The sequence below is a fragment of the Camelus dromedarius genome, chromosome 31, assembly GCF_036321535.1.
Source record: "Camelus dromedarius isolate mCamDro1 chromosome 31, mCamDro1.pat, whole genome shotgun sequence".
In the NCBI taxonomy this organism is placed as follows: Eukaryota; Metazoa; Chordata; class Mammalia; order Artiodactyla; family Camelidae; genus Camelus; species Camelus dromedarius.
Genome location: NC_087466.1, coordinates 16,763,731 through 16,788,976, shown reverse-complemented (window position 1 = coordinate 16,788,976; position 25,246 = coordinate 16,763,731). Strand labels below are relative to the sequence as shown.

General features: G+C 45.3%; 1 protein-coding gene across 9 annotated transcripts in view; it reads right to left on the bottom strand.

The window, feature by feature from the left end:
* The window catches only part of HECTD4 (HECT domain E3 ubiquitin protein ligase 4), a 164,410-nt gene that overhangs the window by 21,053 nt on the left and 118,111 nt on the right, over positions 1-25,246 (bottom strand). For all 9 annotated transcript variants that reach the window (XM_031442742.2, XM_031442744.2, XM_031442743.2 and 6 more), the window contains exons 46-60: positions 22,993-23,154; positions 22,719-22,867; positions 22,375-22,454; positions 20,148-20,311; positions 19,058-19,295; positions 17,827-17,963; positions 17,238-17,364; positions 13,753-13,890; positions 12,030-12,166; positions 10,343-10,503; positions 6,139-6,320; positions 4,749-4,954; positions 4,323-4,453; positions 3,809-4,014; positions 1,948-2,127 (exon numbers count right to left, since the gene is read on the bottom strand). In XM_031442742.2, coding sequence (XP_031298602.2) covers positions 1,948-2,127; positions 3,809-4,014; positions 4,323-4,453; positions 4,749-4,954; positions 6,139-6,320; positions 10,343-10,503; positions 12,030-12,166; positions 13,753-13,890; positions 17,238-17,364; positions 17,827-17,963; positions 19,058-19,295; positions 20,148-20,311; positions 22,375-22,454; positions 22,719-22,867; positions 22,993-23,154 — 2,398 coding nt within the window. The remainder of the gene's footprint in view (positions 1-1,947; positions 2,128-3,808; positions 4,015-4,322; positions 4,454-4,748; positions 4,955-6,138; positions 6,321-10,342; positions 10,504-12,029; positions 12,167-13,752; positions 13,891-17,237; positions 17,365-17,826; positions 17,964-19,057; positions 19,296-20,147; positions 20,312-22,374; positions 22,455-22,718; positions 22,868-22,992; positions 23,155-25,246) is intronic.

Genomic DNA, 25,246 nt, shown 5'->3' with positions numbered 1-25,246 from the left:
CAAGCAGGTTGGTGACAAATCACTAGAACAGTGTTTCCTGAACCATGGGATGCTTCCTACTGGGGGCATACAACCCAATTTTACCAAACAGCACAGAAACACACGTGGAAAATTATTCCTTTTTAATTCCTCTTTCTGTCCTGATTTTGTCAACAAGGAAGCCTTCCTGTGGGGCTAGAATATTCTTAACAGAGAATAGGCCAGAGACCGAGAGCCTTTGACAGGCAACAGTATTTAGTCACATTTCATAACAGTAATTGTTTACCCTTTTTATTTTTATAGTTATCTTATAGTTATAGCAAGGCATACTAATTTTTCACTTAAAGTAGCAACACAAAGTTTCCTTTGAAATTAAATTTAAGTTTAAAAATAGGAGAAAGGAGTTGATTGCCACAAGAACAAATCAATACGCATGACACACATGACTGGTAGACATGGCAGAAATCACATAAAGGAGGCATGAGAACAACTAAGTTTGGGAAATACTGTCTGTAACAGTGATGGGCCACACATCTGTGCCAAGGTCCTGGTCATGCCAGACGTGTGTCTTATATCCACAGTCACATTATGGGCAGGGAGTCGCAAGGTCCAGGTCCAGCTGACTTACCGATCATCTTGGCTAAGCCCGGAGCCTACAAAGGAGGGAACTAGGCTGACTACTCTCAGCGGTGACGCTGTTCGGTAATTCCAACTGAAAATGAACTCATGGCTGTCCCGGGACATCGGCACTCATGGAGCTATTCACAGGGGACAAGTGCCAGTGGGGTCCAGGGCCAGGTGTTTGTGGACCTCAGATGTTTGTGTTTCCTTCTCCATTGTCCTTCCTCTGCCACTGGGCACTTGTGGAAGAGGACGGCCTCGGAGAGAAGTCTTCACCACTAAAACTGCAAATGGTGGCCCGTGGCTGAGACCGGCCACAGACATCTTGTTCCTACAGACAGTGGTTCCCTGCTCACCTCCCCCCACGCCCTGCCCAGTGTGTTTTAAAGAATTTGAATTTGTTTTCAACATTAAAAAATTGGGAAATTCACATCAGTATCTAGATTTCTGGCTTTTCTTGAAATAAAAAGTGATAGTATCTGGCAGGACTGGGGCCACATTCTTACACAGCAATGAGCAGCAGGGTGCAGTGGCTGCCCACCAGGGCACGTGCCCTCCAGTTCATGGATAGTCCCGGGCCCACATTTGTGTTGTATTTCTCTCACTGACGTCATCTGCCTGACCCTTAAGGACATCTGAGTTTGCAACATGTTTTTCCCTCCAACATTTTATTAGGAGAAAATATAAAAATATAGAAGGCTTGAAGGACTTACACAGTAAATATCTGTATGCTCACCACCTCGATTCTACCGTTAACATTTTGCTGTGTTTGCTTTATTACACATCTGTCTACCCCTCCGCTTACCCACAGACTCAGTTTAGCTTTTGATTTCATTTCAAAATAAGTTGCAGACATCAGTATGTTTTATCCCTAAACACTTAAGCAGACACATCATTAAAGTTCAATATTTAGAAAATTCTTGAAGTATATTTACATATGCTAAATGCACAAACCTTAAGTTAACCATTCCATGAGTTTTTCCAAAATGCTATCTCTTCTTAACCTTTCAGGAGCTGTGAGGTCATGTTTGACTCTCTAACATCATTCACTTCCATGCCACCTTTCACCTTCAAAGTTACCATAAATGGCATATTTTTGTGTTTTAAAGTAAAGTATGATAAAATTAATCTTATTTTCCTAACTGGTTAGTTATTTCCCTCAAAATAATGGAAATACTCTGGGAGTCATGGATTTGGAAGTCTAGACAGCACCTTCCACTCAACTCCCCAAGCCCACTTCAAATGACAGCAACCTGACGAGAGCGGTCGCCGCCTGGGCTACCTGTGGCTGCCCCAGGCCCTGCGGCAAGCCCCCTCCTCAGGCTCCCGAGGGGAGGGAGGCCTCACCCAGCAGCTCCACCACTTGCAGGAGGACAGACGTCGGGATGGTGTCAGGCTCGTCCTCGGCTCTCCCCTCGCCGTCCTCTGACTTCCAGGACAGCAGCTGCTCTGCAAAGGCCACAGCCAGCGGGAACTCCAGGGGCAGAGAGTGCAACACCAGCACGGCTCCAGGAGGGGGGGACACCCCTAGAAGAAGCACCCAGGAAGGAAGCTTGTGAGCGGCAGCACCTGATCGAAGTAAGCCTGTGAAAAAGACCCGCCAGGTGTGCGCAGATAGCCAGGGCCGGAAAGCCCATCCACCCATGTGTTGGGGCCGAGAAGAAATATAACTCCCCACTCTCCAGACAGACTCAGCTGCAGGTGCAGGAGGACCGGAGGATGTCCTCTTGTTGGTGTGACAGTGGGACAAAGGGCAGCAGGGGACAGGGAAGGACAAACAATGCCCCGTCAGCCCGATGACCGGCAGGGAAACAGTAAGTCAGACTTTAGAAGATGCTTCGCTGGAACAGCCCCGCCCGGTGCCGCTGCAGTCCCAGGGAGTGCCAGCTTATCGGAGGTTTACAGAGTGGACCAGCAAGGGCCCCCAGGCTTCAGGCACTACCAGGACCCTGGGCTCTGACTCTTCTTTACTAACTTCTGTCAGTGCCGTGGCCTGAATCTGACCAAAGCCGCCCACGGTGAGAGAAGAAAGGCCCTGAGGCCTGATCCCCCTCACACCCTAACCCCCCAACCCCCTCCACAAGCACTGGCCAGACATAAGTCAGGGCGTCTAGGGTCTCTGGCCAAGTCAGGAGGAACCACGTTGACTGGCCTGTACTTTGGGGAGAGTGTTTATCTGGGGAATGATAGGTAAGACAGAGATCATCTTTGTTTAATACATAAAGTTTTAAAAAACAGTCTAGGCAAAATATGATGAAAAAAATAGACCCTAATATTTATTTTTAAAAATTTTTTCAAACAGAGGTACCAGGGATTGAACCCAGGACCTTGTGCATGCTAAGCATGCACTCTACCACTGAGCTATAACTCCCTAGACCCTAATAAAAAGAGATCATAAAGTTATTTAGCACTGACCAAATCACTTAAGAAATGTCCTTTCATTTTATTCCCTGAAGATGCAATGTCCCCGGATTGCGGCTGTGGAGAAGCCAAGGCTCAATTTTGGCTGAAAGTTTAAATACATCTTTGTAACTGTCTCCAGCTAACACATGTCCATCTTTTCCTGTCCAACACGCCAAGGAAGCACAGTGGAAACCTGAGACTAGGTCTTCCTCCCCACTGTGCGCTCATGCAGAAGCAGAGTCAGCGGGGCCCGGCATATAAAGCAGCCAGTCAGCGACGTCTTCAGGATTTACAGAGACAGAGCCTTCAACTAAACTTCAAACTGCAGAGGCTGAACAGAGGACACCAGGGAGACAAGAGCACTTGGGCCTCCCTCCCAGGCTTGGTTTACCATTTAGATGGGGCGTGGAGGACCACTGAGGCCCGTGTCTCAGGGAGCCACATTACACCCAAAAGAATTCTGTTTTCACAAGAACGTGAGGAATGACAGCCAGGATTATTACAGCTAAGTGATGAGACGGCTCTGTTCAGGTCGTCCTAAACAGTATGTGTCCCAGCACACACTTGTGAAAGGAAAGGAAATCCCCACTGCAGCCTGGGCAGCATCTGCCAGACCTTCCCCGGGCCGGCGAGGGAGAACATTTAATCTCCTGTCTCTGAAAGACACTGCCCACGCGGTCCTGTTCTTTACTCATAGGAAAGCGGAACACAGCAAGGTAGAAAATCCTTCCAGCTTTCACAAAGAAGTTAAGCAGAGAATGACTTCAAGCTGTTCTTATGACTGCGAGCTAATTCAGAGACTTACCCAGTTTGATGTGCACCTTGTCTGTGGAGAGGATCACAGAAGGGTACTGGTTGGTGGTAGGAGGCGGCGTGAGCCCCGTGTTGGCTGGAGACGCGTCCCGCGGGTAGCAGACGGCTTCGATGAGGTTGAGCTGGCCGTTGCGCTTCACTTTGTGGCCCAGCCCGTACACGAGCACCCGCGCCCATGGCGCCTTGTACAGAGAGGAACTGAGGAGGGGGGATGAGTGTGAGCAGAATCCCACCATGCACGCCGGGGGCACCAACGGACACTTCGTCGTGAGAAGGGGGTAAGTGAGAACTGGGCACGTATGAGTCATTTCCACATTTCAGGTCATCCTTTATAAAAACTAATTTCCAAAACATGGAAGTAAGGGAAGGACTGTAAATCACTTTCAAATATAGGATGACTTAAAGAATAAAAACTACGTGAGGTTTTTTTTTTTCCTGTCAATTTCTCCAGCATCCGTTTTACTTTTCTCTCCCCATCACCATCTCCTGTAGAATGGGCAACTTACTCTTTGCGGAATCCAGACTGGCTTTCTTTGCAAGACACAACGACAAAAGCTGCCCCAGGGAAATTAACATCCATGTTGACTTTAGACTCAGAAATCGGGAACTCTTCAGAGGGGAACTGCTCGGGTGCCGTCTGCAGAGACATTTAACAAAGAAAACCATAGGTTAACCCCAAAAGAGCATTTCATCTTCTCAGCTCCCAGGCAAAGGACAGACCAATGCATAAGCTATAACAGGTTGGGGAGGACAAAAAAAGCCCACTGGGAGGAAGGACACCACAGATGGGCCAAGACAGGGGAGCTGTGAAGAAAAGCAGACTGGTGGGGCAGGAGGCTTGAGCAAGAAAGTGTCATTTTTAGTCAGCCAATAAGATTTCCAATTAAAAATTGTAACCCCGGTTCAGGGATGTCAGAGCTTTAGATTTTTACCTGCAGGAAAGAACAGATCTGTCTTGTCAGCTCCAAAAGGCTCTCCTCGCCCTGGTGCAGGGTCCGTGTGATGGCCACGTTGAGCCACTCTCTCACTGTCTGGGAGTTGCCCTGGTAGAAGAGGTCCGTGGCCGAGCAGTTCTGGGCATGGATGCAGTGCTGCAGGGACTGTGCCAGGAGGATGGAGCTGGAGCTGATGGTGCCGTCTGGGGACAGGAACGAAGACACAAGTTGACAAGAACCACGGGGGACAAGGACTGTGAGACCCTAAGTGACAAACAAGGAGCAACCTGTCCAGATAACTGGGATGGGACAGCCTGGACATATGTCTTGGCTAATAGATGTTACCAACCTGACCCCACGGAGAGGGTAGATTCAGGAGTTCAGTGGTCTTCACATTTTTGCTTTCTTTTAAGCTAAAAAAATGTTTCCTAAAGTCGTGAGTGGAGGTCCAGGTCTATTAATCAGGTAGATTTGGAGCTGCTTGGATCAGGAGTTCCTGGAGTCTGACCCACCCTGAGCTGCCCCAAGGGACCACCAGGGCGACTCAGAGTGGAGTTTGTAAAGCAAGTGTTGTTCCTGTGGCAAAGCTTCTTCCACAAGCACTTGAAAGCATTCTAAGTCTGTTTCAGAGCCTCTGCGTTGTTGGGGTGGGCCATGGAGGTGCAGCTCACACAGGCCCCGGCTGGGACCCCATGGCTGTGAGATGCCCTCGAAGTTCAGAACGTCGCCAGCCCTCTTACCTCTTGCTCCCATCTTAGTTGCTGGGAGGTCAAGGGAAGTGGGCTGGGGGCCAAGGCGCCAGAGAAAGACAGAAGGGGCCCCTGAGTGTTCACCTGGGCTGCGGGCAGATTCATCACATAGCATTCACCAGGGAGCGAACACCCAGCACCGGCCCGCACCCTGAGGGCCCCAAGCTGAGCCGACGCACACAGGCTGGCCCATTAAAACCGCTCCGCCTGTAGTCACAATGAATCAGTTAGGTCTCTTTGGAGGAGTCTGACAGCAGGACCGCTTTCCTTTCTTTATGATGCCAAACAGAGTGTCTGTGACCCCAGTACAGTGACCAGATTTCATAAGTAATACTTCATTTTCCTTGATCCATGATTACTTTGGGAAGCTCAATGACGGCTTAACAGGTTAACGACTAAAATGTCATGTAATATACTTAGATTTTTCAAAGAGTGAGAAAGTACTGCCAAGACAACCGCGATCTTTCATGCGGTTCACCTACACTAAGTGTAAAGGTCCTGTGCGGGGAATTCCTCCTCCCGCTCACGTGGAGAATGAGCCCACGGAGCACCGCTCCTGCTCGGCGCCTGGCTCCCTCTCAGGGCTGCTCCAGCCTGGAGCTGCTTTCTGCAGTGACAGCAGCAAAGCCAAGGTTTACCTGGGAGGGGAGGAGCGAGGAGCTGATTGGACAGCAGCTGCAGATGCTCCAGGGTAATGTCCCGGATGGCAGGGATGTGGAAGAGGCGGGTAAACAGGTGAGGCAGCTTCGGGGCGAAGATGTTGAGCAGGGCCATGCGGCAGTACAGCCGGGCCAGCGCGGCCTCGCATCGCAGCAGCTCCCTGCAAGGAAAGGGCAGGGGAGAGAAACTGAGCGTCGCTGCTCGGCCCCCACACTGGGCAGGGCCGCGGGCGGCTGAAAGGGCAGGACTGCATCTCAGGTTCTGTACGCTGAGCTAGACACTTGTGTTTTAAACAAAAAGCCACATTTAATTATGTTTGATTTTTTTCCCAACTCAAAAATCACTGCAGAAAAACAAATGAAAATATATGTTCACATAAGAAAGCCTCATATACATGTGTCCAGAGCAGCATTATTCATAGTAGCCAAGAAGTGGAAGCAACCCAAATGTCCATCAGCTGTGGAACGGCAGATCTGTACAGTGGATTATTATTCACCAGTAAAAGGAATGAAGCTCTGACACAGGCTACAACACGGATGGACCAGGACAACGCTGTGCTCAGTGAAAGAAGCCAGACACGAAGGGCCACCTGCTGTATGATTCTGTTTATATAGACTGTCCAGAATTAAGCAAATGCACAGAAGCAGAAAACAGATTGGCAGGGCTGAGGAGGGGACAGGAGAATGGGAAGTGACCACTAGTGGGTGTGCGGTTTCTTCCTGGGTGATGAAATGTTCTAAAATTGATGGTAGTGATGGCTGCAGAACTGAACAGTCTAAAAACCGCTGGCTTCTATGCTTTAAATGGGTGAGTCACATAGTATGTGAAATATCTCTCAGTAAAGCTATCATAAAAATGTCACTGTGTTCACCCCTTTTCTGTGATGAATGTATGAACTGATTGGCATTCACCTTGAATAACAGCTCATTAGTGCCTAAGCAGGTCTCATTTAGAAACGCACCTCTTGGTAAAAAATCTAACCTAGCTAATGCTAAGCATAATAAAATAGAGGCTCCCTCTATTTTATTAGCTAATCCCCATAATTTAAAATTCTCCTGGTATTACGCACTTAACCAAAAAGGCAAGTTAGAAGCAGCCTCATTGCTTCTCTGAAGTCTAGGTCTAAACCCCACTCAGAGCCAACAAGGGTCATTTGATACCACCTACTGACCTGACTTAAAGGTAACGCTGGTCCCTCATAACTTAGATTTGGGCCAAAGGGCAACGAAAGAAACCGCCACCCAACACGTAACACCGGATGAGTCTGTAGAGCTACGACGCGAAGATGAAAGAGGAGGCAGCTAAGATGCTGCGTGGTAGCTGGCTTCTTTCTCTTCTCCAACAGTGTGCAATATTCTTGGGCCAGAATTTAAAACAAACCAACTTCAGCTGCTTCCTCCCTCCTCGCAAGTCTGTCTGTCAACTATGCTAGCAGAGCTCATAGGAGCAGGGCAGCAGAACAGATGAGGTCTGACTGTGAAAGCTGAACACCCTCCAGACTCCGCTCCGCTCCCTCCCCGGGTTTCAGAAGCTCACGTGCCAGGGCGAAGCTGGAGTGAGACTATTTCCAGTCGACCCTGCAAGATTGTCATCGCCTCCCAAGGCTCTGCTGGCAAGCCCTCCACCTCGTTTCCCAGAGTCCTAGCCCAATCCACGTGAGTGCTTCAGACAGAGCGCACCTCTGATGAACACCCACACTGCGACCGGAAACTCTGTCACTTTACTGATCAAACTGTGGCATGTTTCATATTTCTCCCAGTACCGAGATCACTGCATTAGTACTGATAATAAATGTCCTGTATCTGTAACCTAGCACTCTACAAAGCACTTTCTTGCCTTTTGTCTCAGTTGCTAGTCAATAGTCAATAATCAGAGAAATTTGCCAAAAATATGGAAGTCTTATTAAATAAAGCTTTACAAACTTTGAATAGTTTATGTTGATAGTCGAGCATATATGTTTGGGGATTCTTTTCAACAAATATTTGGAGTCTACAGTGTGAGAGCCAGGGCCCAGGTTAGACACTAGGGGCTCCAATAATGACCCAGACAAGGTCTCCGCTTTTGGGAAGCTTATGTTCTAGAGGGAGAAGATACAGAATAAGCAAATTAAAAAAAAGAAGAAGAAGGAGAAGAAGGAGAAGAAGGAGAAGAAGAAGGAGGAGGAGAAGGAGGAGAAGGAGGAGAAGAAGGAGGAGGAGAAGGAGGAGGAGGAGGAGGAGGAAGGAGGAGGAGAAGGAGGAGGAGAAGGAGAAGGGGAAGGAGAAGAAGAAGAAAAGAAAAAACATCAGGTCCTGGAAGGGAAGTAAATTACAGTCTACGACCACGTGCTACTGTGTGCTTACTTCAGATTAGATGGTGAGGCAAGGCCTTTTAGGAAAGGTGACATATTTATTGTGACAAGAATGAGCAAAGTTCTGGGAAAGCACTGTAAGCAGAGGGAACCACAAACACAGATGCCAAGGAAGGAACAAGCTTGGTGTGTGAGAGAAGCTGCAGGAGAGGGCGCTGGAGGGGCAGACAGACTCTCAGGCTCACAGAGGGTTTCGTGATCCAGGCTCGAATTCCACTCCATGGGAGATGGAACGCCATGGGAAGGTTTAAATTAGAGGAGAGACATGAATGATCTGATTTGTGATCTTCTAAAAGATCACTTCGGCTGTCGTGGGGAGAAGAGAGCTGAGGCTCAGACTAGTGTGGTGGTGGCGGAGATGGGGAGAAGTAGACAGACTGGGATGTATTTTGTAGGAAGAGCCAACAGGACTTGCTGATTGGTTACATGCGGTTGTGAGGACAAAGGATGACCCCTGGGGCCCCTCAGAGACAAGGAAAGACCGCTGGAGGAGGAGGACCAGATTCCGCCTCACATGCTACATTTCAGGCGCTATTAGGTTATCTGTAAGTAAACGGTCAACAAAGCCAGTGCCTCATCCATGTAAGAACAGACTTGGTGAACTTGCTTTCAGCTCCATTCTTTGGAAAACTGACAAAAGCAGAATATCAGCAATATCACCAGGTATGTTGCTTATGGTCAAAATGACCCACAATTGGCAAGCTGCATCTGGACTGGGAGGACTGAAAGGAGAACACTGTTGGTGGGGAGCCACAGCTTCGGGGGTACCACGACTCTTGCTAACTGGGCATGTCTTCCCAGAATCCCTGGAAGCTGTGCCTGTGGAGTTGTCACAAAAGATACTGGCTTCTCTTTGGGATGTGGGGCTGCTCAGCCACCACGTGAACACGACCATGTGAAGCCTGTCCCTCACACGCGGGTTGTCACTGGGTAGATGGGGTCAGAGAACGGCCCCTGGACTTCTGTGTGGATGACCACGACCCCTGCTGTAAACACATGGAAGACACTGCCCTGGGGATAGCCCTGCTTCCATCCTGGATCTTCCTAAGTGAAGCAAATGCCCAGTGCGGCCTCTTTTGGCCTTGTGAATTTGACTGTCAAGTTGAACTTCAGACCACCCAATGGAGCGACGGAATATCTGGGTGACAATGGCAAGGATGCAGCTGGATGCACGTACCTACCATTCCAATGAGAGATCTAAGCTGAAAATATACTCAGGTTGGTTCAAAATTGACAATATAATGAGAAATTGTGATGCTAATGGTTGAACAGCATGAAAAATAGTTTATGGAAACTTTTATCAGAGAACTCCATTTATTATTTCCTTTTCCTCTGAATTATGGCAAGAATTTTTAGGCTTGAAACAATTTACAGGTGCACGTGAGGGAATTTTGCCAGATATTTAGGTTTTAATCCACTGAGGCCAGGCGCATGACCCCTGAGAGGCCCTGCAGTGCGCTGGGCACAAAGCAGCGGGCAAGAAATACCTCGTTAGCATCACAGAAATGAGCTCGCTGCTCACCCAGCGCCTGGACTCCTCGTCGGTCGTTGTCACTGTCTCTTCCTGTCTTGCTTTGCTCCTTTTACACTCTCCAAATCTCCAGCTCCCCCTCCATCTCCCCAGCTCACAGCAGAGTGCCTGACAGGCCAGGTGATACTGGGTGATGGAACTTTTCTTCCCAACTCCTGAAATTTTTCTATTACCTTTACTAGCTCCTTCTAACTCTCAGCTCTTTGAAGGAAAAGCTTTCTTGTCAACGATGAACGGCACGTGAGATAAGACACAGTCAGTGGATTCCTGCAACCCTCCAAAAAGAGGGGCTCAATTTTACCTGTGAATCTGAAGGTTGGTATTGTCCAGCGTGACCAGCCCATTGGTGGCAGTCCTTCGGTAGCCTGCTGGAGGCCTTTCCAACATGTCAATAGGGTACCAGTATCGCACCAACACACCTTCACTTCGCAGGTACGTCTCTACCTGCACCAATTCATTCACCTACAATAGGAAAAGGAAATGTCTAATTGTTTTTTTTCTTTGAGCACTGACTTATTTTTCCCATGTTTAAATATGTGTGTGTGTATATATATATACAATCAAACTTTTATAGCAGTAAATGCAGTGTCATATCAGAGAGTTGAGAGTTCAGATAGTGTTTAGTCTTTTTCATACCAGTTGGCGAATTTTAATTGGTACAATAAATTAAAGAACTTCAATGTAATCATGAGTTAGAAACTTAAATAGTGCTATATTTCAGTAACAGTTCAACACACACTGTTGCCAGGTAAAATTTATGTTCATTGTTTTTGTATTAATAATTCGGTAAAAGCAGGGAATCTGACAGCTCTATTTTACTGCCAGAAAAATTTTAAAAGTAAGCTCATGCATATACATTCTGGATTCAAACAGCAATGTAATTTTTATTTAGGGATTAATATTAAAGGGAATCAAACGACTTGAGGAATAACAGAATGATGAACAAAATTTCTATTTTTCTAATTTTACTTTCACACATTTCCACTGCTGAAAAAATAGTGTCAGGTTTATAACTTCTGATAACCAGAATCAGAAATCTGTATCATAAGGTAGCGGGAGATTAACAGTATTATTGACGGAATTTTCTGCCTGAAAGTTCACCTTAGTAAACCACCAGCCAAAAGGCTCTCTTAAAAATGTAATGATTTCAATTACATTCTGGTAAAAGAGAGTCAGTCAAAGATGTAAGACTTTCAGTTTCAAAGCATTAATGATACCTAACATTATGTGTCTCTCTAGACTAGACAGATACAAAGTCTATCTACACGGTGACTGGTGCTTCTCTATCAGAGACTCTTAGGCTTAACCTGTGTACCATTTCATCAGTTTTTCCCTCGTGGGAAACTTAAATGCAAGCATGTGTTTACAACCTGAGGACCATGCAGTCATGGCTTTCAAACGGGACTCTGTTTTCAAAAGAAAGCTTCAGCTTGGCCCTGACTCCCTGTCTCTGTTCCTTCTTCCCTGCCACCTCCCGTTCCGCAGTCCTTGCTGAGCCCCTGAGAGGGCTCCGCAAAGCAGAGAAGAAAATGACTATCTAGTTTAATACACTTGTTTTCCAGGTGGGGAAACCGAGGATGCGAGAAGCAGTAAGATGACGATATCAAAATCACAAAACTATTTCTTTGAGTCTGTATGACAATCATGACAATAGCAGATTATCCATTCATCAAGGACAACAGGGGGACCTTCCCTTGGAGCTCAGGTAGCTAGAACGTAGGGGCAGTATGAACACGGCTGGTGGAAAACAATGGCGGCGGCGGCACGGTCTGAGGGAGCTGACGGCACTGAGAGTCAGGAGTTTATATTCTGTCATCAGCCCTGATCTGGGCCCATGAGAAAATCTCAGGCAAGTCAGTTGTCATGACAGCACTCAGCCTGGTTTCTTCCCCCCAAGCTGAAGAGTAATCTATCTGCGTGATCACTTTTTGAGGTTACTTGGAGTCTGGGCATGAAAGTCTCAGTGTATATAAAAGGTGTTCACTCACTGAATCCACATCTAAGACAACTCCATGAAGCCCAAAGGTTTTCAGCATCCCTCGGATGGCAAATTTGGGCAGAGCGGTTCCAACTGTACTGCTGGCTACGTTATTGCTGTCTGGAGAGCGGGTTACTACCGTGAGACCTGAGGAGGGGAGAGCGAGAAGTTTTTTCAGGAGCAAGTACCATTATCACCTTGGGACCCTATATTTTAGGGTCTAAAATAGCTCTACGGCGCTGATCAAGACCCTCAGTTTAGTTCTAATCCAAAAGGGACACAGCTCAGTCTGGAAGATAATACAACAAAATGTTGTTTAAGAAGTCCGGCAATTCAACAATAAAACAAGAAGACAAAAAAAAAAAATTGGCAGAAAAGTTGAATAAACATTTTTCCAAAGAAAGAAAAGATACACATCAGCATTAGTTGTTAGAGAAACGCAAGTCAAAGCCACAATGAGATACCACTTCACGATGGTATTACGATGGCTATAATCAACAGACAATACTAAGTGTTGGTCAGGGTGTAGAGAAAATGGAACCCTCACACATGCTAGTGGGAATGTAAAATAGTGCACTTATTTTGGAAAACAATCTGGCAGATCCTCAAAAACTTACACATAAAGTTACCACATGACCCAGCAATTCCACTCCCACAAATATACCCAGAAGGAATGAAAACATACCCACACAAAAGCTAGAACACGGCTGTTCACAGCAGCATTATTCATAACAGCCGAAAGGCAGAAATAACCCAAGTCCCCGTCAACTGATGATGGATAAACAAAATGGGGAATTATCCATACAATGAAATATTATTTTGCCATAAAAAGAAAGTACCAACATGAGCTACAACAGGGATGAACCTTGAAAAATCATGCCATGTGAAAGGGGCCAGACACAAAAGACCACGTGTTGTTATGACTCCATTTACACGAAACGTCCAGATTAGGCAAATCTATAGAAGCAGAGAGCAGATTAATGGTTGCCAGGGGCTAGTGAGAAGGAGAAATGGGGAGTGGTACAGGTACAGGATTTCTTTTAGGGGGATGAAAATGTTCTGGAATTGCAGGCAATGGTTTGGTGGTTGCATAACTTCGTGAATATACTGAAAACCGCTTAAATGTAGGCTTTAAAAGGATGGCATGTGAATTACATCTCTCAAAAAATAGAGAAAAGGAATAAAGAAAAAAGAAAAGTAAATATATATATGCCTAACTCTGTCCATGATGTTCTGATATTTTTGTGAAGGTCTAATAATAAGTGGTTTGAAATTCTCTTTTTTGTGCTTTTCTGTATTTTAATTTCCTCAAAATATGCAATAGATTTTTAATCAAAAGAATAGACACATTCCATCAAATTCTAATCAGCACAGCACAACCACATACTCCTGGTTTACTAGCTCAGCAGCCAGGACTAAGCCTGAGGGCCTCTCTGCAGTGCTCCCCCCAGGCCCCGCTCCTCCCTCTGACCAGCGTCCCGGCTCCCCCGGCTCACGCCAGTCGCTCTGGGAATGTGCAAGAGGCCCCCAGAGGCCAGACAAGCATCTGCTCGTGCCCCTCCAGGAAGCTGTAGGGCCTCACACGGGAGAGCCTGGAAGAGGTCACGGCACTGAGAGAGAGGAAAATCACCCTAGGAAAGCCAGCAGCTGCTTGACTCAAGCTTATGCTTGGGAAAACTCAACTTCTCACTTCAGAGGAGGTTTCACAGATGAAGGAAGGGGGAAAGCAAAACCTTTTCGAACTTTGTCAATTGTGAACTTGTTTGCTTCGTCTTTAATGTCTTCAATGGTGGGAAGGTAGAGGTCTCTGGGGATGCCACCGTTCTCCTCGTAAAGGAATTCAACCGTCTGCCGGGCAATATCCACCATGCCTGGAAGAACAGAACAGAATGACACGATCTTCAGTCCAACCACGACACTGACTCATTCCTAGAATGAAGAGATAAGAGGATCTTTCAAACACTGTTTGTAGGAGTACGTAACCTCTTAGCAAAGGTGAAGTGTCTACCAAGTTTAAAATTCTCAATGCCCTATTTCTAGAAATCTCTCAGTCTCTCCCACAGAAACACAAACATGAGTGTGTAAAGGTGTGAGAACACTCCCCGCAGTGCTGCTGGGAAATATAACAGAAGAAGGAAATAATGAAAATATTCATCAATAGAGAATGGTTAAAAATGATGGTCCGTTATCATGTAGTCACTTCATTTTAGTTAGGTCAAGAGAATAAACTACATGACAAATGGAGAGTAAGAAGAAAGTGAGGGTGGTGGGTTTTTTTCTTACTTTTTGTGCTTTTGTTCTGTGTTTGATCATTGCTACAACCAGCACATACTGTTTATTTAAGAGAGACAGAGAGCTACACTAACTTTCATCCACTACTGGAATCTGCTGTCCTTCCTTCTCAGATTGAGGAGACATCATTTCATTCAATAACAACAGCCACTATTAATGAATAAAACAAGTAAGTAAGTGTGAAAGGCCCTGAAGAAAGCAGCACTGTGGGGAGGGTGGAGAGGTGGGGCACCCTGTTTCCATCTGCTGTTGCCGCCTCCCACCTCCCAAACCGCTGGGGAAGTGGTGGATGCCAGTGTTGACAGCATCTGCTTTTAAACAAGGCGTATCTCCATCACACTTAACTACCATTCCTTTCTTTGTTGGCCTTGCTGTAATGAAAAGGCATAGCAATTTTCTGAGCCAGTTAAGTAGGGGCTGCAATTAGAGGAGGATGCTTAGAGAAAGAAGTGTCAGAGAGAATAACGTGACATGTGGCCTGATATTAGAAGATTATGGAAAAGTAGTCTTTGCAACTTTTCTAACTTTTCCAAAGAAATGCGGGTAGGAGAGAAAAAAAAAAAACAACTCTGCTGTCTACTGAGCTGGAACCTGGGAACGTGGGGAAAATGTCAAATTAAGTCATGCACAGCACAGAGATGGTTTCATTAACCCTCCTTGGGGTCCTGACAACAGGACCCTCACAGAGGTGGCCCTTTGGGCACTAGAGACATCTTCCTATCCTCTTTTCGGCCTTTGCCACAGCTACACTGAAGGAGACTGTATTTGAAAGGTAAATGTTTCATGTTTAAGTTAATGTGGTTCAGATGACCTGCATGGCTGCACAGACGGAGCCCCAGAAGATCCCTTGGCAGCATGTGTGTCAGGGGGCCACAGACACTTCTGGGTGAGTCAAGAGGCCAGGAGTCGTGGGTCTGGCTCTGTCTCGCAGCTCCCTTTGGATAAAAAAATTTTATGCTGTGTTATCTATATTTTCCCTCCTCCAAACTGTGAGCAGAGGAAGAGAAGGCACACTTGGTCACGGACATTTAAGATGGCTCTGGGACCAAATGGTGAAAGAAAAAGAAATCCCGAGTTAAGCAGAACCTACATGAAAATGAAGGCAGGGCAACCCATGATCACACACATGAGCTTCTATCTACACACTGTAAAGATTCTCCCCCTTCTCACTCTCCCAAAGCCGTAAGCAGCACCAGACTCCTGGAACAAACAGTGTGTCCTACTTGGAAATGTAACGCTGCTTTGCTGAATTAGCTCCAGGTCCCAGCTTCAATACTATGTTGTGTGAGCAGCCAAGCTAGACCGGGCTGCCCTCCTTACACCCGCAGTGGCCTCTTGATTGACCACACACAGCCTTCACCACGTGGGGCATGTTGTTGCATTACCTCTTTCCCATTAGGATGTAAGCTCTGGGAGGAGGGACCGTCTGTGTCTTGCTCGCAGAAGACTCCTTAATCCCTACCATAGGGCCTGACCCCGGGACGCATGTGTTGGATGAATCGACGGCTGAATAAATACAACAGAAACAAAGCCTCCTGGCTCTCAAAGTCAGTGACGTGTACGGTGCTTCATGGCAGAGAGCAGCGAGTTTGGTATCACACTGATTAAGGGAAAGTCGTCAGAAAACAAGATGAAATCTGCTCCGCAGTCTGATGTAACACAGACACGGCATTTTCTTTCAGATGCTGAGAGTGAATGGAGGGGCATGAATTATCTGTCCATCTGTAGGACCTACTACAGCAGATTACGTTTCTCCTTTGTTTAAAACCTCCCAAAGGCTCCTCATTTTACACAGAATCAAAGACGCAAAGTCCCTGCCAAGGCTGCCACAGCTCCCTGCTCCCTCTCGTCCTTCCTGCAGCTCCTCCCTCACCCTCTCTGCTCTCCAGACACTGGCTCAGCCTCACTGCCGCTCCCTCCTCCACCCAAGCTCACTCCCATCCGAGGATCTTCCTGATGTTGCTCCCTCTGCCTGAAACTCTTAAGAGAAAAGAAAAGAGAAGAACATGAATGATCTGCCCTGGAATTTGGGTTGGCAGCTGAGAGAGGGCTCTGATGAGAGTGGAAATGATGACACCAAGTCAGAGGATGAGTGGATATTTCCACGGTTAAATATGAACACGATCGTTCCGCTGTCATTGGTCTTAGCTTTGGGGATAGAAAGGGGGTAGGTACACACACTGACTAGTTCTGGCACCAGTCTGAGAAAAAGGGATCACCGAGATACACTGGAAATCAGAGATTCAGCATGTAAGTCGATGAGGAAATAAAGGCCCTTTAGTGGTTTTTCTCCTTGTTTCTAGTCTCAGTCAGGACAAAAGTTACAAGAGGAGAAAGACTGCTGACACAGGGACAAAACCATCTTCTTACAGCATCTCTGACTGCCACGATGACGGCAGAAAACCCCAACTGAGGTTCCACCAGAAGAGCGGCTGGGCCTCTTGGGGAAAGGCATTTGCGCATCTCAAAAAGCAGGTGTTTCACAGATGAGGAAAAGCCTTAAAACAGGAATCAGCTATCTGCACTTCAGACTCACTCATAATCTGCTGTCTGTAGTCAGACTTGGCGCTATTGCTGGCCATGGGAGAAAGACCTCACTATCATCACTTGAGTTACCGCAACACTTAGAACTGTTTTAACTGAATGTTTACTATGTACGCTGCTCTTAGGAGCTTTATCTGTATTCATTCTTATTTTTCATGTACGTATGAGGTGGCTACCATTATCGATTCCATTTTAAAGGTGAGGGAAGTCTAGAAAGGCTAAGTAATACTCCCAAGTTCAGTAAAGGCCCAGGGAGAAGATACTGTCAGGTCTGGCTCGACTTCAGACGAGCCTCTTTTTCTGATTTACATCCTGTATTTCATCTACACGCATCTCTTCATGTCATGAATCGAGCTCCTTAGGAAAACACAAAGCCTCAGACCTAGTTGGAGAGCTCCCTTTATCTGGTCCAGGCCCGACTTCCGCTCTGCTTCATTGCGGAAGCGTCTTCGGATAGTAGGAAAAACCTTGGTCTCCCACGCTTTCACCAGCAGGGCATAGTGGTCCTCCTGGAAGGAGAAGGCACACGTGAACGGAGAAGGAAGGCCTCGTGCGGGCACCAGTCCTTCCCTGACTCACAGTTCTCACCCCTGAGCTCTTCAGCCACTCAAATGCCAGGGACGGAAACATCCCGTGCGGACCACCAAACTAACTGCACCCTCAGACACAGGGGAGGCGACAGCTGGACTGGGGCAAGCTCTTCCTTTCCCTCTAAAGCCATACAAACTCTTCACATGATCCCCAACTCTACTGCTGAATTACTGTCAAAGTACTTCATTTCTGCAACACCCGGACTGCTACTGGGCAGTGGAGCCCAACATTCTGCTACTGATGCTTCTGGTTTAGAAAAATGAATACCACAGAGTCACTGTGCAGACACAGTGATGTGCCTGAAGGTGTAACAACTCCAGCCTTGCACACTCAAATCCAAACACTCCTCATGGCCTAAGCAAACGCCGGGGGTCTCCCACCTGCGGAATGTCATCGTCGTCATCGTCATCACTTTCGTCATCTGCAATGGGAGGCGGGTGGGGGTCTGGGCCAGAGGTGATGAAATTCTCATAGCTGAGCTCTACTTTATAATGACAGGAAGTGTCACTATCATATTCTGTAACAAAGCACACAGACAGTGAATTCTAGGCAAGGGCACGTGAACTTCTCACCCTGAGACAAACCAGATTCACTTAATTTGCGTGACAGAAAGACTCCTAGTTCTTGGAGGGGTTTTAAAGCACAGAGTCAAAGGAATAACTAATCGTCTATAATTGCTCTGCATCCTAAAATAGTTTTTATGGGTATAATTCATTCAACTCAAAGACTTTGGAAGGTTCTTCATCACGGAAAATAATTAAATAGACTCTTTTCTTTTTTTAAGGGAGTTGTAATTTTATTTTATTTTTCTCTCCTTTTCTCTCTTTTTTAAAAAAATTTTAAAACCCAGGACCTTGTGCATGCTAAGCATGCACGCTACCACTGAGCTATTACAGTGGTAATAGCTAAAACAGACTCCCCTCTAAAACATACTCTCGAAAAGAAAAATTTTTTTGTTTATTTTGCAGGGGAGGTAATTAGGCTTTTATTTATTTATTTATTTTAACGGAGGTACTGAGGATTGAACCCAGGACCTCATGCATGCTACACACGTGCTGTACCACTGAGCTGTACCCTCCCCTGTAAAACAGACTCTTAAAACTTTTCAAACCAGTATCCCAAGGGCCAAACATGGTGGCAGACATCTCATTTCAGGAAGCTCAGCTTTATTCCATCTTATTATGAAATTTTTCAAATAATCAGGAATTTTTTTAAGTGCACATCTATGCACCCACCACCTAGATTCCAGAGTTTATTATTTTCAATGACTTCCATTTTAAAACAGTTTTTAAAAGTGATTAACATTATTAAATTAGGAGAATTCATATACAATTCTGGGGTTCTTAGCTGTCTTACAAAACGTGGGCAGTCTTTCAGGCTTCTATCTCCATGTGGCGATGCTCTGCTGGCCCAGAAAAGTGGCAGGCTTCCTACGTGTGGGGGATGCCCCTTCCAACCTGCCACACTTCCTCCTGCTCCCCGTTCTGTTTTACCAGGGCTGTTACCCCATTACCAGTGGGCCCTGGAGTGCGCCCAAGTTAAAGGGATGCACGGAATTAATAGCACTTGCATTCCCCGGAAGCAGTGGGGCCCCGGGAGGAGGTGACCTACGTTGCTGAGCAGTGGCCACAGCAGCAATCCGGCAGGGTGGCCCGTGAGTGCCAGGGTCTGACGCAATGCTGGTGCCAGCATCGTTGTCACTGTCAGATGCCATGGCAAAGGGCAGGGCCTCAAAGTTAGCGCTGATCTCTTCTGCCAGGTCGGTGCACAGGTCAGCGGCGTTGCGGTGGGCCTGCCCTTCAGCATAGGCAAATGGGCGGGAGCCAAAGTTAGCTCGAGTCTTGGTGTTCTGGAAAAGAGACAAAAGAAAGGATTGGAAGGGACCTGGGTTTATTTACGTATTCATTTTTAACACCTCAAGGTGAACGTCACTGTCAGACAAGAAGTACAGCCCCAGCTGTGGAATCCGTGAACCCGGGCAGAGGGGCCGGGGCACCTGCGTCCCCCGGTGTTTCCAGCTCTGCAGGGCCGGCCAGGCCCGCCTTGCCCCTCACCTCGCGCTCACGTTGTCTGCTACTCAAACACAGTGACCCTTCCAGTTTCTAACACTGTTCTTTTCTACTCGATGCCACATGCTGTTTCCTTTCACCTGGAAAATTCTTTGCTCCGATTTTGCTTGTTTAAACCAGTTAATATTCCAGACCTGGCTCAAACATCACTTCTTCAGCGTAATGGGGACATGATCAGATTTGCTTCGTACTTGCTTCCATAAAGTCTATGGCTTTCAGTCACACTGTGAAGGTTAATGTCATGTGGCAGCTTGACTGGCCACAGGACACCAGATTAAACACTGTCACTGCTGGGTGTGTCTGTGAGATGAGCATTTCAATCAGTGGACATAGTAGATGGCCCTCCACAGTGTAAGTGGGCACCATCCAATTCCTTGAGGGTCTGAATAAAATAAAAGGCAGAAGAAGGAGAAATTCACCCCCTTTCCCTGCACCCCTGCTGGAGCTAGGATATCTCATCCCATCTTCTCTTACCCTTGGGTTCAGACTGAATTACACCACTGGCTCTCCCAGGTCCCCAGGTTACAGACCAAGCCACACCAAGGCCACGTCTGGTATCTTTAATTTTCCTTTTCCTGACAGAACAAATTACTGAGGAGAACTGGGTTTCCTTTCCCAACAAGACAACCTGCCTTTTTCTGAATGTGAACCACAGGCCACATCCCACCAGAGACGTCTTCAAGATACGGAGAGAGGCGCTGCCCGCAATACGTGAAGTACACTCGGCCCTTAGCTGGCTGCCCCGGAGGCGGCGGCGTCCCCTCTGTTCTCTCCCAGCCAATGCCGGCCACGTCACCTAGGGCAGAGGACAGGAAGGGAATAACACTTTTTTCCCCCATTTATTGACTATTACATAAACTTTCAATGTGCAACCGGTGTGAGGCCACATATCACCGACTATCTTGGTTTTTATTTATTCATGCCATCGCCATCAGCTGCATCTGAAAACGACATGAAGTACTTTGTATTTAGATATATATAAAGTAGCACAATAGAGGTAAACAATTTTAAAAAGAGAAGGAAACTGTTTAGAAGAAGAAAAATATCTAGCATTTGAGCTAAGTTAGTTACCACAATTACATATTAATATAGCCTTTATTTTCCAGGCAGCCAAGACAAAAAGGAAAAACACTTTTCAAATAGAGGAATACAAGTTTTTATCTTTTGACATGTGTAAGATTATTTATGCATAAAGATAAAAAGGTAATATTTCCTCAGTAAATTTGCAGAAGATTTAGAAAGGGTCTAAAAAATACAATTTAAAACTCATCCTACAATGTAAATTAAACATACACTGTTAAATCACATTATGTCCCATATCACTTATACGTATTTAAGGCGTCTTTGTAAGAAGCTAAAATAATACAAGCAAGCTGCTTTCTGATGAGGTGACTGGATACTAGAATAAACTTAGGGACCATGGAACCAAAGGGACCATGTCCACTACATCAGCACCATTACAGGCTTCCTCGGGCAAGCTGCTAGCACACATAGCTGTATAATTAAGCTGTTGTAATTAAGCTATCTTCAATAAGTGCTCGAAGTTCTGTGATTGCTTCTGATCACAGCATCTCACAGGCTTTTAATATCACTAGGCTGGGCTTGTCAGTGTCTGGGGACTTGTCATTGTTCACCATGGCATCCCCAGGGCCTGGCCTGGAAGGCCCAGCATATAGAAGCTGCTCAGAACATCTGTTGATGAATGAACACTGAAAGGCGTTGAGAGGTTGGGATCCTGCTGCAAAAAGCGGGTTCTTGATTCCTATTCCCACACAGACACATTTCTCTAAAGGTATCATGTTAGCAGGAAGTCTAGTCCAAAATTTTCTCAAACACCAAAGTATGATCAAAGTAACAATCAACTGCAACAAACAAATAAAAACCATGAACGTGGTTACTCTGCCCTCTTTACTCCCCCTCCCTTTGTGCTTAAAGCACTTAAGTACTCTGCTGAGACTACAAAGTTCTGCTCTATAAAGTAAGAGAGAAACAACTTGCCAGGAAATCATTTCCAACGCATAACTTGACCATAACTGAAAACACTATGCTCACTGGAAAAGTGCAATATAACAACCAGCTCCCTCAGGGACAAGTGATGACAAAATTACCCCCTAGATAGCTGCCAGAAGTTAGCTATTGGGTTGAGTGACTTAGTAAATCCTACCCAAGCTGTCCAGATCATCTATCACATAGAATAATTTCACTTTTATCCCAGATGATGCTAACGTAAGTATCACCTGAAAATAAGCAGCCAACATGTCTGGCTGCCTCTAATGTCAAGAGGACAATGCCTGTATTTTGCTTCCCCTGCAGGAGGTAGGACTGACCTCAATTCATCTACTATACAGACCAAGTTAGTTATATGGAGGCTTAAAAAGAAGAGGGGAAAGATTTTTAAAATTGAATTGACTATGTGACTAAAACATCTGGGCAAAAGATGTTCAGGCTACTGAGAACAAAGTCTCCAGCAGGTATCTTATCTACCATAATGCACCTGAGTGCTCATGGCAACAGGTAGAGTTCTTTTTTGAAGGCATTTATCTGCTCATCAGTGAAAAGCTGATGAAGGACCAAACTTCAGAGAAAAGCAATATCTCAGATTTTTCTAAAGATGAAGGAACAAAAGTCAATGTGATTCCCAAATTATCAGAAGCTTTAATGATGATGGTGCCTTATAAAATGAGAGATTTGGAGTAAACTAGGGGACAGCTATGACAAGTGTTTGGTTTTCACTAGAAGACACAGTGCCTGTTTCCAGTTGCTAAGTTTAATTAATTTTAACCTATTTTGACCAAAACCTGGTAACAAAAGAAATACACAGGGTTAAAAAAAAACAAAACAAAACTCCCCCGCACTCACCTGGAGAGAGAGTCACGTCTAAGCGAACGCTCTTCCACTGTAATAAACTGGAGCCGTTGTAGTGCACGGCTCGGCCATTGCTGTGAAAAAAACAAAGGGAAGTCAAAGACAAAGCTGATCAGCCAACACAGAGGAGCAAAGAAGTGAATAGGTGGAGCAGTGGCAGTAGCATGGGAGTAACTGGAAAAGAAATCCTAAGAGCTATTCTTGATCACTAAACATGAGTATATTTCCACTGGTAATTTCTACATTTTTAGGGTAGAGATTATAATGATACCACTTTAGTATTAAAATGCCCACACCCACCATTTTTTTTTTTAATAACAGCAATAGTAGCCACTTACTTATGGAAAAGACAAGTGCCCACTGGATTCGTCCAAGCCCCATCTCGTTTCTCTGCTTCTGTAGCAAAGCCAAAGGAAACTATTGGTCCAGTGTCGTCATCAGTATCTCCATAGGAAACAACTTCAATTTCCCAGTAGAAAGATGGGGCCTGAAAAACACCAGAAGTGGGCAGATGATCAGAGGGCTCACCAAAGAGAACCTGCTCTTGAACTTGCTTTTTCTTTCACATTTGAAGGAAAGAGGCAGGAGACAGTGTGTCATGTGATTTCTCACCTGAACAGGCAGTGGTGAGGTGGCATAGATAAACGTGCCCCGGGGCAGACCACCCCCAGCGCTGGGGTCGGCCAGGAAGGTGACGGAGGTGAGGTGCGAGGAGAACATGCAGGCGCGGACGGGTGGGAACACTCGCGAGGGGCTCCACGTGATCTCTTTGGGCTGCATTGGGGAAAAACACCCTCATTCAACAGAACTGCAAAAACAAATTCCTTCATTCTCCCAAAGGAGAAAAATAATGTTTCTCTAATGGTATTATAATATAGGAGTATCTTTTTTTTAAAGGTTTTTTTTTTCCTAAAGGAAACTTTTCTTCATCTGAAGAAAGGCACTCTCCTTCCCTATGCCCAGGCGTGCTCTCTAGAAACACTGTCTTTTAACTGTTAATTCTGACACTTACCTCTATATTTCTCCTTCTATACTTATAAAGCTTAATATCCCTTTAAGACATCGTTTATCTTCTTTCATGACAAATGAAGTTTTTTATATTTTTTATTCTCTTAAAATAATTTTAGGGGTAGTTAGATTTATTTATTTGTCTACGGAAGTACTGGGGATTGAACCCAGGACCTTATGTCTGCTAAGCACACACTCTACCACTGAGCTATACCCTCCCCCTTAATTCCTACACATCTACTCCTCCTTCCACACATGTACAGACTCAGGCCTTCACCTCCTCATGCTCCGAGGATAGTTTACAGGGCAAAGTTTTTAGTTCATTCAGTAATTAGAATTTATATTTCTATGACTTAATAATCATCAGCTCAAAGCTAAGGAGGAGTAACATGATTACCCTTCCATTTTCTCTTTTAGGTTAGTTGCCTCATTTTTTTCACTTTCATAATTTGAAGTAAATCTAATAATCAAAAATGTCAAGCTTCTCTAGCACATTTTTTAACCCTCAATTTCACTTTTTACCCTAGAAAAGAAGTGAAAGATGCATGTAACAATTAGCTCCAAGGACATGCATCAGATCACTGTTACGGTGACAACTGAAGACGATGCAGATGTGAACGATAAAAACCTGAGTGAGGAAACCGAGGCACAAGCACACTAGCCTCTAGGTTGCTATCGATGGACATGGAAAGGGGCTCACCATCTACGAAGGGAGAGAAGCTAGACACAAAACACAGCACGGACAGTAGAAACCCAGTTGTAATTAGGAAAATTATAGGGAATGTATCATTAACACGTTGACAATAGCAACCGGAGACGCTGAGCTTTCAGGGGACATTTCTTCTTTCACGTATTTTTAACTTTCTCATTTTGAAATAATTTCAAACCTATAGAACTGTATACTCTTACCTAGAAGCACTGATTTTCTGAAATAAAATTCATAGAACATACAATTCACCCATTTAAAGTATACAATTCAATGGTTTTTAGTATATTCATGCAGTTGAGCTTTTGTCACCACAATGTAATGTTAGGACATTTCTGTACCTCCTAAGAGAAGCTGTACCCCTCAGACGTCAATCCTCATCCCTCTCTCCTTCGAGGCCCTGGCAACCACCTACCTGCTTTCGGGCTCTATGGATTTGCCTGCTCTGGACGTTACTTATAAATGGAATCATACAGTATGTGCTCTTTTGTGACCGGCTTTCTTTCACTTAGCATAATCTCAAGGTTTATCCACATTGTAGCATGTATTACCACTTCATTACTTTGTAAGGCATTCAGCCTTAAATAGAATATTATTCAATATTCCATTGTATGACTATACCCCATGTTATGCATTCATTCATCAGTTGATGGACATTTAGGCTGTTCCCACTTTGGCTATTATGAGTAGTGCTGCTAAGAACATTCACAGATATATCAAAATTTAACATTTTTGCCTCTTTTGCTTTTTTCCCCCTAATGAGACTTTTTATTGAGTCTGCTTCTTTTTTGTTTTATTCACTAGTTTGTTGTGTTTTTTAGATTCCACATATAAGTGATATCATATGATATTTGTCTTTCACTTTTGAGAAAGTGCCTCTTTTGCTTTATTATGAAATGAACTATAGATCTAAAATTTTGAAAAAGCTTTCTTGTTCTTTCTGTTATAGGTAACATAGAAATTATTTATAAATTAGTGAGTTCTGCTCCTCTGCTATAATCTTTCAATATTCAGAATGTCAAATCAATGTGCTTCGACATTCAAAAATGATAACATGTTACTGCAGAGCATACACCTCCAATGACTTTGCAAACACTCACTCTAAATGTTATTAACGTGCTGCTTGGCATTCTTTTAACTCTTTAGTGCTGC